Source organism: Anomaloglossus baeobatrachus, chromosome 3 (genome assembly GCF_048569485.1).
Source record: "Anomaloglossus baeobatrachus isolate aAnoBae1 chromosome 3, aAnoBae1.hap1, whole genome shotgun sequence".
Classification (NCBI taxonomy): domain Eukaryota; kingdom Metazoa; phylum Chordata; class Amphibia; order Anura; family Aromobatidae; genus Anomaloglossus; species Anomaloglossus baeobatrachus.
In genome coordinates this window covers 649,402,774-649,414,067 of record NC_134355.1, presented here as the reverse complement: position 1 = coordinate 649,414,067, position 11,294 = coordinate 649,402,774, and the positions used below count along the sequence as shown (strand labels likewise).

The following is an 11,294-nucleotide window of genomic DNA, read 5'->3' as shown; positions in this document are numbered from 1 at the left end:
ATTATGAGACAAATATGTTTTGAAAGGTCAAGACAAAGGAAGTACGGTAATTGGAAAAACAGGAAGGCTAAAGTTCTTCCAACATCGTTTTTATAATCTTAGAACTGGCTAAATCACAAGAAAGTACAGTATAGGTAGATGCCAAACACATATAGCCTCCATGACCCCTCCTTAAGGCCTACCCCTCCACACCCATTCTACTCCCCCCACCTACACATTATCTGCCCCCTGAATGACCGTTTAGATGCTGGGGCTCCATCTGATTAAGAAGCATCCCAACATTATACACAAGAGACCTTAGCCCAGGACACGGTTGGATATTATAACAATAGACATATAGTATAAAAGATGGCGATCACAACAGATTGCTATTGTAGATCGTGTCTCACTAGGGCTCCATATGTTCATTAATTGAATCTCCAGAGTTTTCTGTAACCTCCCTAATTATAACTTCTTGGTTAGCTCGGAAAGTAACTGGGACAAACCCTTCTCCGTCTTCGGTGAGGACCAGCCATTTTGAACCTAGAAATAATGATAATGTAGTTTAGAGCAATCCTGGAAAATATATCCGTTTTATCTGAACAGTTAATTTTTTCAGAGTCACTGGTTGTTATCATTGAAATGGAGTGACTGCATCCAGGTCATATGAAGTCCAAAATGTGATTTTGTAATGAGCCGTTAACGTAAGTACCCGTCATATGACCTGGACAGATTACCACCTGGAAGCACTGGAGTAAGCAGAGTTCTTGGAATCATGAGGACTTTATACAGACAATATATTCAAAAATTGTTTAAAATTTAATAAAAGAGAGAATAAGCTTCATTTTGAATAGAGCCGGTGACGCAAACTGTCCCACTATATGAAGCAAATGCAACATAAGAGGTGTCCCCAAGACTCACAGACACTGAACAAAAATAAAGACGCAAAACTTTTTGTTTTTACTACTATTTTTCACGAGCTGAACTCAAAAGGTGTAAGACTTTTTTATGGACACAAAAAGCCTTTTTCTCTCAAATATTATTCATAAATTTGTCTAAATCTGTGCTAGTGGACACTCCTCCTTTGCGGAGATAATCCATCCATCTCACAGGTGTGGCAGATCAAGATGCTGATTAGACAGCATTATTATTGCACAGATGTGCCTTAAGGGTGCTTTACACGCTGTGACATCGCTAACGATATATCGTCAGGGTCACGTCGTTAGTGACGCACATCCGGCGCTGTTATGGATATCGCAGCGCGTGACAGCAAGGAGCGACGATCAACGAGCGCAAAAACATCAAAAAGCGTTGATCGTTGACACGTAGCTCCTTTTTATAATATCGTTGGTGGTGCATGCCGCTGGTTGTTCGTCGTTCCTGCGGCATCACACATCACTATGTGTGACACCGCAGGAACGACGAACATCTCCTTACCTGCGTCCACCGGCAATGCGGAAGGAAGGAGGTGGGCGGGATATTCCGCCCGCTCATCTCCGCCCCTCCGCTTCTATTGGACGGCTGCCGTGTGACGTCACTGTGACGCCTCACAAACCGCCCCCTTAGAAAGGAGGCAGTTCGCCGGCAAGAGCGACGTCGCAGGGAAGGCAAGTCCGTGTGAAATCGATGTTGTGCGCCATGGGCAGCGATTTGCCCGTGACGCACAACCGACGGGTACGCTTGCTAGCGATATCGCAGCGTGTAAAGTGCACTTTAGGTTGGCCACATTAAAAGGCCACTGAAAAATATGCAGTTATCACATAGGGAAATGCCACATTTGTCACAAGTCTTGAGTTTACTACAGGAATGTCCATCAAAGATTTCTCTACCATAAACCATCTCCAAAGTCGTTTCAGATAATTTGGGACTACATCCAACCGACCTCACAACCGCTGATTACGTGTAACCACACCAGCCCAGGACCTCCACATCTAGCATCTTCACCTCCATGATCCTCTGAGACCGGACACCCGCACAGCTGCTGCAACAATCGGTGCAGAACCAAAGAATTTCTGCACAAACTGTCAGACACTGTCTCAGGGAAGCTCATCTGCTGGTTGTCGTGCTCATCGGAGTCTCCACGACTGCAGTTCGTTGTCTTTACTTGAGTGGGCAAATGCTCACACTTGATGGCATCTGGCACATTAAAGAGTGGCTCACTTCATGGATGAATCCCGGTTTTCACTGTCTTGGGCAGATGGCAGATTGTGTGTGGCATTGTGAGGGTTTGCTGATGTCAATGATGTGAATCGAGTGGCCCATGATAGAGGTGTGGTTATGGTATGGGCAGGCGTATGTTATGGACATTGAACACAGGTGCATTTTATTGATGCCATTTTGAATGCACAGAGATACCGTAATGAGGTCCCGAGGCCCGTTGTTGTGCCATTCATCCATGACCATCACCCCATGTTGCAGCATGATAATGCACAGCCCCATGTCCCAAGGTTTTGTACACAATTCCTGGAGGCTGAAAACATCCCAGTTCTTGTATGGCAGCATACTCACCAGCATGTCACCCATTGAGCATGTTTGGGATGCTCTGGATCGACAAATACAACACTGTGCTCAAGTTCCTTCCTATATCCCGAAACTTTGCAACCACTCAGGAGGAATGGACCAACATTACACAGGCCACAATCAAGAACCTGATCATCTCTATGCAAAGGAGATGTGCTGCACTTTGTGAGGCAAATAGTGGGGACACCAGATACTGACTGTGTTTCTGATCCCCCTGGACTTCCTCAATACTGCACATTTTAGAGTGGACTTTTATTGTGGCCAGCCTAAGACGCACCTGTGCAATAATCATGCTGTCTAATCAGCAGATTGATATGTCACACCTGTGAGGTGGATGGACTATCTCCGCAGAGAAGTGCTCACTAACATAGATTTAGACAAATTTATGAACAATATTTGAGAGAAAAATGCCTTTTGTCTACATAGAAAAAATCTTATATTATTGTTCAGTGTAGTTGCCAACTATCCTGGATTTCTCAGGACTCCTGAGCCAAAAGTGGGCAGGTTTTATATGGGCATTCCCCGGAAGTTATTGGGATAGGGCTTTCCCAGGTACGGTTTGTGGGCAGGACTAAAACATCTCCAGAAATGTTGGCAACTAACTATGCATTAGTCTTTTAAGGGCGCTTTACACGCAGGGATATCGCTAGCGATGTCGCTCGTGAAAGCACCCGCTCCCGTCGTTTGTGCATCATGGGCAAATCGCTGCCCGTGGCGCACAATATCGCTAATACCCGTCACACGTACTTACCCTCCAAGCGACGTCGCTGTGGCCGACGAACAGCCTCTTTTGTAAGGGGGCGGTTCGTGCGGCGTCACAGCGACGTTTCACAGCAGGCGTCCAATAGAAGCGGAGAGCAGCCACATAGACACGCCCACCTCGTTGCCGGAGGATGCAGGTACGGTGTTGTTCATCGTTCCTGGAGTGTCACACGTAGCGATGTGTGCTGCCTCAGGAACGACGAACAACCTGCGTCCAAAAGCAGCAACGACATTTGGGAAATGGACGACATGTCAACAATCAACGATTTGGTATTTTGCATTGTTAGCGGTCACTCGTACGTGTCACACGCTACGACGGCGCTAACGAGGCCGGATGTGCGTCACGAATTCCGTGACCCCAACGACATCTCGTTAGCGATGTTGTTGCGTGTAACGGGGCCTTTAAAAGGTCATTCAAATGCATTGCTCCATTCCAAAGTGTCAGGTGTAATAACTATTCGTAGTAAAATAGAGTCCTCCTTTCTGTAATATCCATATACTGTAATTAAAAGGATCTTCCGATTTTGAAAAACACCTCTCTTGCAGTTACAGTTAAAAAACAAACAAACAGTTCTTTGCTCTTCCTTCCCGGATCCATCCCTGGATCTCTGCTGTTGCTCTCAGTCTCTGTTGTTGGAAGTAGCACTGACGTCACATCAACAGAGCTGCAGCCAATAACTGAGCTCAGATGACGGCACGAGCCACTCATAACCACTGAACTCAATGATTGGCTGCAGAGTTATCGATGTAACATGACACTTAGAAATGGAAATTACCGCTAAAATACTACTGCATAATTCTCAATGTTTCTGGAGTTGTTTTAGTCCTGCCTGTCAACCCTGCCTCGCCTTCCGCGGAAAACCCTACCCCGATACTCAGTGCTGGACTCAGAGAGCGTGAGTAAAGCACAGTCTGGGTTTTTTTTAAAGGGAACCTGTCAATTCCCATATGCACTCTAACCTACAAACAGGGTGATGTGTGACCTAAAAAACCCTTCCTAACAATCCCTATGTTGTAATACTGTGTAAAATGAATTTATAAAAAAAGTTTTATAACTTACATGTTCCGTATGTAAATGAGCAGGGGGACTAGTCCCCAGGGTGTCACTTCGCCCCGTCTAGTTTGCCCTCTTTCCGTGGTATCTTTCCATTGATTTACATGAGCAATATCACAGTCAGTTCCTGGAGATCCCGCACGCGCGCGCTTCTGATTCGCGCAGCCTTCTTAGCTGAGTGTTTGCTTGGCGGTTTTAGACGCGCACTGCGCATGGTCGGAAGCGCAGGAGCCTTCAGATAAGGCTAAGAAGGCCACGCGAATCAGAATCAGCATGTGAGGGACGGAGACGTCGCTCGTGTAAATCCATGGTGTCACGTCCACAGGGGCATCATACCACGGAAAGAGGGCAAACTAGATGGGGCGAAGCCCTAGACCCTCTGCTCATTTACATACGGAACAAGTAAGTTATAAAACGTTTTTTTATGAATTCATTTTACACAATATTACAACACAGGGAGGGGTAGGAAGGTGTTTCTAGGCCACACATCATCCGGGTTGTAGGTTAGAACACATAAGGGACCTGAGAGGTTCCCTTTAACACTAGAAGTCCCAGGAATTTCGAGCTCCATAGGGTTCCAATGGTAGAAATGTTAAATGACCCCACTCTGGGACTTCTAGTGTTACAGCGAGCTGCAGCAGAGAACAGAGGTTTTCCAAAAAACCCTTTTAAAACAATGGGCACAAAATACTATTCTCAGGTGAATTCCACCACAGAAACCACCAGCAAGACTAAGGCTACTTTGACACATCCGGTTTTTGCTCTGCGGCACAATACGGCGCTGTGCAGAAAAACCGCAACCGTTTTTTTTTGCCGCCGGTTGCGGGTTTTTTTGCATAGACTTACATTAGTGCCGTATTGTGCCGCATGGGCTTGCGTTCGGTCCGGTTTTTTGCCGCATGCGGCAGATTTAGCCGATGCCGCGGCCAGATGGAACGTTGCCTGCAACGTTTTTTGCTCCGGCAAAAAAACCGCATTGCGCCGCTGCGGCGCATTTTTCAATGCATGCCTATGGACGCCGGATGCGGCGCGATGCGGAAAAAACGCATCCAGCCGCCGCATGCGGTTTCTTCCACTGCGCATGCTCAGTAGTGTGCCGCAACCGGAAAAAAACGGACCGGCCGCATGTAAAAACTTATGCAAAGGATGCGGTGTTTTCGCCGCATCCGTTGCATAGGTTTCAAAGCCGGATTGAGCCGCACGGCTCAAACCGGATGTGTGAAAGTAGCCTTATAAGAAAACACTCAAAAGAAAGGATATAAGCAAGTGCACATTTTCAGGATTTTGAACATCTTTTAACTATTTCAGATTTCTAAAAATGTCAAGGGTTTTAAAGAAGTGACCTGTCCATTCTTTTGTACTTTTCCACTTGGAAGACGCTGTGTATTTTACAATACAAGTCAATAGGAAAACTCAAAAGATGCCCGGATGACTGTTGAAGTATTTTTCCGTAATTTTTGGTTATAAAACCACTAGTACTTTTTTCATTATTGAAATGAGTGGAAAAAAACTATTGGAAAAATGACAGTAAAAAAGAAGCCACAAAAACCATGGGAAACACTGAAAAGAACGCTTATGAAACTATGAAAAAAAAAGACACAAAAGACACTAAAGGAGAAAAACGCCAGAGGTTCCTGAAGAGTCTTCTATTTAAAAAACTGAGAGGGTTCACCTGACTTTAAAAGATGTGATGTACACATACTCTAAAGGGTGGTTTTACATGCAGCGATATCGCTGTTGAAAGCACCCGCCCCCGTCAATTGTGCGTCACGAGCAAATCGCTGCCCGTGGCGCACAATATCGTTAGGAGCCGTCACACGGACTTACCTGCCTAGCAACATCCCAATAGAAGCGGAGGGGCGGAGATGAGTGGGACGTAACATCCTGACCACCTCCTTCCTTCTGCATTGCCGGCGGCCGCAGGTAAGCTGCAGTTCGTCATTCCCGAGGTGTCACATGTAGCGATGTGTGCTGCCTCGGGAACAACGAACAACCTGCGTGCTCAACAATCAATGATTTTTTAAAAAGGAACGACGTGTCAACGATGGACGATTTGGTGAGTATTTTCCATCGTTAACGGTCGCTCGGTGGTGTCACACGCAACGATGTCACTAACGATGCCGGATGTGCATCATGGAATCCGTGACCCCGGCGATATATTGTTAGATCCATCGTTACGTGTAACGGGGCCTTTGTCAAATGAGAAACATTGAGCCAGTAATAGGTAATCAGAAATGTTACCAAACTTCATTTCAATGGTGTTAAAGTGGAAGATTTCCTGCAACGTTCTCAGATGAAGTTTTCCTTGACACAGCAGAACAGCTCGGACTTCATTTCCTCCACCATTGGATGAGTTCTTGGAATAAATAAAGAGAGAAATAAAATTATCAGCAGAAAATCATATACAAAATTATATATAATACTTTTCTCATCCAAGCCTGAAGAAGGACTATGTCTGAAACGTAGTAATGCTACATGTTCTGAAAACTCAATGTGCTAGCTGAAATAGCCACAAATAGCGTAGGCAGGCATTTGTCAAGATGGGTGACGCACAGAGTAGAATATGTCCGTATATAATGCATGACACACGTGATCAGACCAACGGGCATCTCACGCACGACCAAAAACACCACAAAAAAGGAGGAAACACCGAGGACACAATAAAAACAGAGGTCCCGGCCGCTAGGGTGAGGGGAACACATCCTTCACTCACCTCAAGCTGACTCCTGAGCTCTCTAGCATCCCTTTACAGGTTCTTTCACCCTGTCTGTGAGCAGGATACCTTGGTCCCTCAGCTGGCCCTAAACTCACCCTGTCTAGTGAGTAGGCCGACGAGTTCACTAGACTCGCCACTCAACTAATAAACACAGACGGAAAGGAAATACAGATGGGGGAATAAACAGAAGGTACAAAACACCAAACTTCACCAGAACAGACAGACTCAATAGTATCAGGTGGATGGGCGCAGGAGAAAACCTTAGCAGATCCTTCCACCGGGCTGGCCAAAGTAAAAATGACTTCTAACAGCAGCAAGGACTGCTAGGAAGTATTTAACCTGCCCTGCTCAGAGCTGCTGGCAGCAAAACCTGAAATTAACTCATGAGACGCCAAAGGAAAGTAAACCTCATTTAAATGAGCAGTCAAGATGGAGATGGAAGACTCCAGTCCTAAGGCTGTCACTGTTCTCAAAACAGCAGAGAGGTGACCAAGACAAGATGACAGCTGTTACATCTATAGGTATATGACACGCCCGCCTCAGGGCCTTAGGGATACTCGGAACCGGGCCGGACTAGTCCGGGGATGTCAGCGGTAGCGGGGGTCCGGCTCCGTGACCCTGGCCGTGTCTTTTAAATAATAAAGGCGAGATGAATATGGGAGTTGTAGTTAATATTTAATAAAATTTGTGATGGCACCTGTGGTATTTTGCTGCTATGAGGCCGCGGCTGCTGGGCGGGACTCCCGGGGCTGGTGTTGTGGCAGCTGAGGTGTTTCTTGCTCCCCACAGATGGAGCGGGACCCTGGGGGCGACCGTTAGGAAAGTCTATGGTGGATGTTGATGGGGCATAATGTCGACAGTCATGTCACATCAACAGAAGAGAAGCTGCTACTCTGTTAACGTGACATCAGTGGAAGCGGTGAGAGATCGGTACTGGGCACAAAAGGCATGTTAGTTCTAGGTCCATAGAAAAAAAATTAAATAGTCCTGGGTAGCCCTATATCTGCAGGTTAGTAGTGTTACTATGCTCTCCGGCTACTTACTGAGAGTGTAGCTACCGGAGAAAAATTAACTTAAGTTCTCTTGGCATCCGGAGGCTTGCAGTCATTGAGGCATTCGTGGGATGGCAGTCACCACTTAGTACACAGTGAGCGGTGTCTATAAGCATGATCTGACTCACATGATCTGAGTTGACTGCTCACTCAGCACAGATATGCTGCAGAGCCAGCAAATCAAAGCGCCATGTCGTGCTTACAGCCATCGCTCACTGTATACTGAGTGGTAACTGAAATCTCGCCGGCATGCCTCTATGACTGATATGCCGGTGGTTCCTGGCAGAAATAAAGTTGATTTTCTCCCAGTAGCTGGGCTTTCGTCTGGTGGCTGAAAAGCATAATAATGTTATTAACCTGCAGGTTAATGACATAACGATTGAGGACATGACATGTTCTTTTTAATGGGTATATCTTTTTCTTTAGGGAGTAGTCAGTCATACTGTGATCATTCTGTGCTCTTAATAATTAAAAAATGTGTGACGCCCTGGCAAAACCAGGGTGTCACAGAGCCTGCAGAAATCCAGCAAAGTGCAGGCCTTTCTCCTCTTTGGTAACCTGATCCCACACCAGTGCAGCAGGACAGACCCCCCCCCCCCCCCCGCCTCCCCCAGTGTAAGAGCAAAACAGAGCAGCGGGGGAGGGGCTGGAGCAGAATGAGTGAGGAGAGTGAAGAGAGCAGACCAGGGGAGGATAACTCTTAGCTGCTGTGAGGAAGGGGCCTGAGGTGACCGGGCCAGGGTAGCGGCCCGCCGGCATCAAGGGAAGACCCGGATCACTGCAGGGGGAGTGGGCTCACCGTTCCCAACTGAGGAGAGAGAATGGAGAACAAGGCAGTAGAAAGAGGCATCTGGCTGCAGGGAAAGAACAGGGGTCTGCTGTACCGTGTGTGGGATCTCAAAAACACCCTTCGTACCGAAGGCTGCGGACACCGGCAGTTCCTAATTTACCAGTGACTCTGTGTGGTTTAATCGTGAGTACAACAGTGCCATCCGGCACCGCGCTGCGCTGCACCGCAACCCTGCACCCGGCCAAAACCCATCCTGCGGAATCCTCCTATCGGGCCCCGGGAGCACCAGCCCCTACCCACGTAGGGGTCAACACCTAGCTGCTCCCCGCCATCGCTCCCGGGAACCCCATCACCAGCAGCGGTGGTGCCCACCATCACCACAACCCGTGGGTGGCATCACGAACTCTCCACATCCCGAAAGAAACCCAATTCCCTCTTTCAATCGAGGGCGAGGAGCGCTGCTCGAGCCCCGGGTCCTGCCCGCTCGAGCCATCGAGGAGGAGGCACCGGATCTGAGCTTGATCTCCCCGAGCAGCCCCCCGCAACGGGGAAGCTGGCCCTCACCCCCGACAACTTGGCGTCTGCGAACGGGATTGAACCAGTCTACTTACTGGTAGAAGTGCGCCTTGTGATCCCCGTCAGCGGCGTCCCGCTGAAAAATCTGAAGATCTGCCATTTTGGGCGCGAAGATTTCCCGCTCGAGTCATCTTCTCGAGCAGTGAAGGCGCGAAAAGTGAAGCCCCGCCCCCGAAAAGGTGAAGTGCTGTAGAAATACCAAGGGGGGGTCGGGTGAACCAGCTGCTGCTGATGTCCGCGGGAAGAGAAAAGGAGAATGTCAGCGTCCAGGGAGGCGAGCGGAGCGGCACCCGTCACCGGAGTGGTGAGGCCTGAAGGTAAATCAGCTAGCCAGCAGGCGGCTCCCGCTCTGGTCGCAGGAGCGGAGGTCCCGGGGATGCCAGCAAGCCCAGGGGCACACACCGAAGGACCCGCCGGTGGTGACGACCCTGCGACGGTAACAGAGCAGGCACCGGTAGGCCGCCTGGCTGCACCTGAGAGGCCAGAATCGGAGAGCAGCGACCCCGATAGCAGCATCCCGGTGGCTACGTATATCCTGCAGGATGGCGGGAACGGCTACCCTATGGCTTCATTGCCCAGAGTGTGCCCCAACGGTGCCGAACCATAAAGCTGCAAGTTAACCCCTGAAGTTCCAGTTTTAAAGTTTTGATTGTTTATTCCCCGAGGCCGGTTCACTGTACCCGCACCGCAGGTGATGGAGAGAGGGGTCTTTCGGACAGTGTCACCAGGAGTGAGGTGGCATTGGGGACCCAAACGGACCTGTGGTGGACTGGGGAAAGTGGTTGGAGAAAGGTTGCGACGGCAGCAAAGCCCCGTAGTTAATGGGTCCCCCATCCGTAACCGTTCCCGCTTGGGTGGCCTGGGCCAGTTCCCGTTTCCGGACTGGGGAAAATGGGTGCTGCCTGTTTCTTAGGGGCAGCATCAAGGCTCAGGTTGTTTGGGTGCACCCTGCACCCGGCCAAAACCCATCCTGCGGAATCCTCCTCCCTCCTATCGGGCCCCGGGACCACCAGCCCCTACCCACGTAGGGGTCAACACCTAGCTGCTCCCCGCCATCGCTCCCGGGAACCCCGTCACCAGCAGCGGTGGTGCCCACCATCACCACAACCCGTGGGTGGTGTCACGAACTCTCCACATCCCGAAAGAAACCCAATTCCCCCTTTCACTTGAGGGCGAGGAGCGCTGCTCGAGCCCCGGGTCCGGCCCGCTCGAGCCACCGAGGAGGAGGCACCGGATCCGAGCTTGATGTCACCGAGCAGCCCCCCGCAACGGGGAAGCTGGCTCCCGCCCCCGACAAATGCCCTATTGAATATGCAATGCCCCAAAGTGGTTGTGTATGTGTCTTCAAGGAAACTTTCACACTTGCGTTGAACGGCATCCGTTGCATTGCGTTGTGTGACGGATGCAATAGATGTGTTGCATTTACTGGCACAACGGATGCAACGGATCGTACAAAACAACGGAATCTTTATTTATTTATTTTTTTCTTCTTTCATACCGGCGGCAGACTATTGTGAACGATCAGCTGATCGCTCACAGCAACCGGTCGCCGGGTGATCAGCTGATCGTTCGGCCGCCAAGAATGTGTGAGGGAGGCGGAGTGCAGTGGTGGAGTGCGGGGTTTGTGGAGCCGAGCAGGACCATGGCACTGAGGACGTCAGTGCAGCGAGGAATGCAAGGCTGGGGACAGGTGAGTGTGAGTGTGTGTGTGTGTGTGTGTGTGTGTGTGCGCGCGTGTGTACACGTGGAGTGAAGTGCGGGAGGGGGCGGAGCCGAGCGGGAAAGTGTCGGGCTCCCTGCACCCGCAGCCAGGGTAAATATCGGGTAACTAGGGAAAGCACATTG

At 49.4% G+C, this 11,294-nt stretch overlaps 1 protein-coding gene across 1 annotated transcript in view; it reads right to left on the bottom strand.

The window, feature by feature from the left end:
• Positions 1-228: 228 nt before the first annotated feature.
• The window catches only part of LOC142295703 (WD repeat and coiled-coil-containing protein-like), a 29,409-nt gene continuing 18,343 nt past the window's right edge, over positions 229-11,294 (bottom strand). Inside the window, exons 2-3 of the mRNA XM_075338799.1 lie at positions 6,557-6,671; positions 229-522 (exon numbers count right to left, since the gene is read on the bottom strand). Of these exons, the coding sequence (XP_075194914.1) occupies positions 389-522; positions 6,557-6,671 (249 nt within the window). The 3' untranslated portion in view covers positions 229-388. The remainder of the gene's footprint in view (positions 523-6,556; positions 6,672-11,294) is intronic.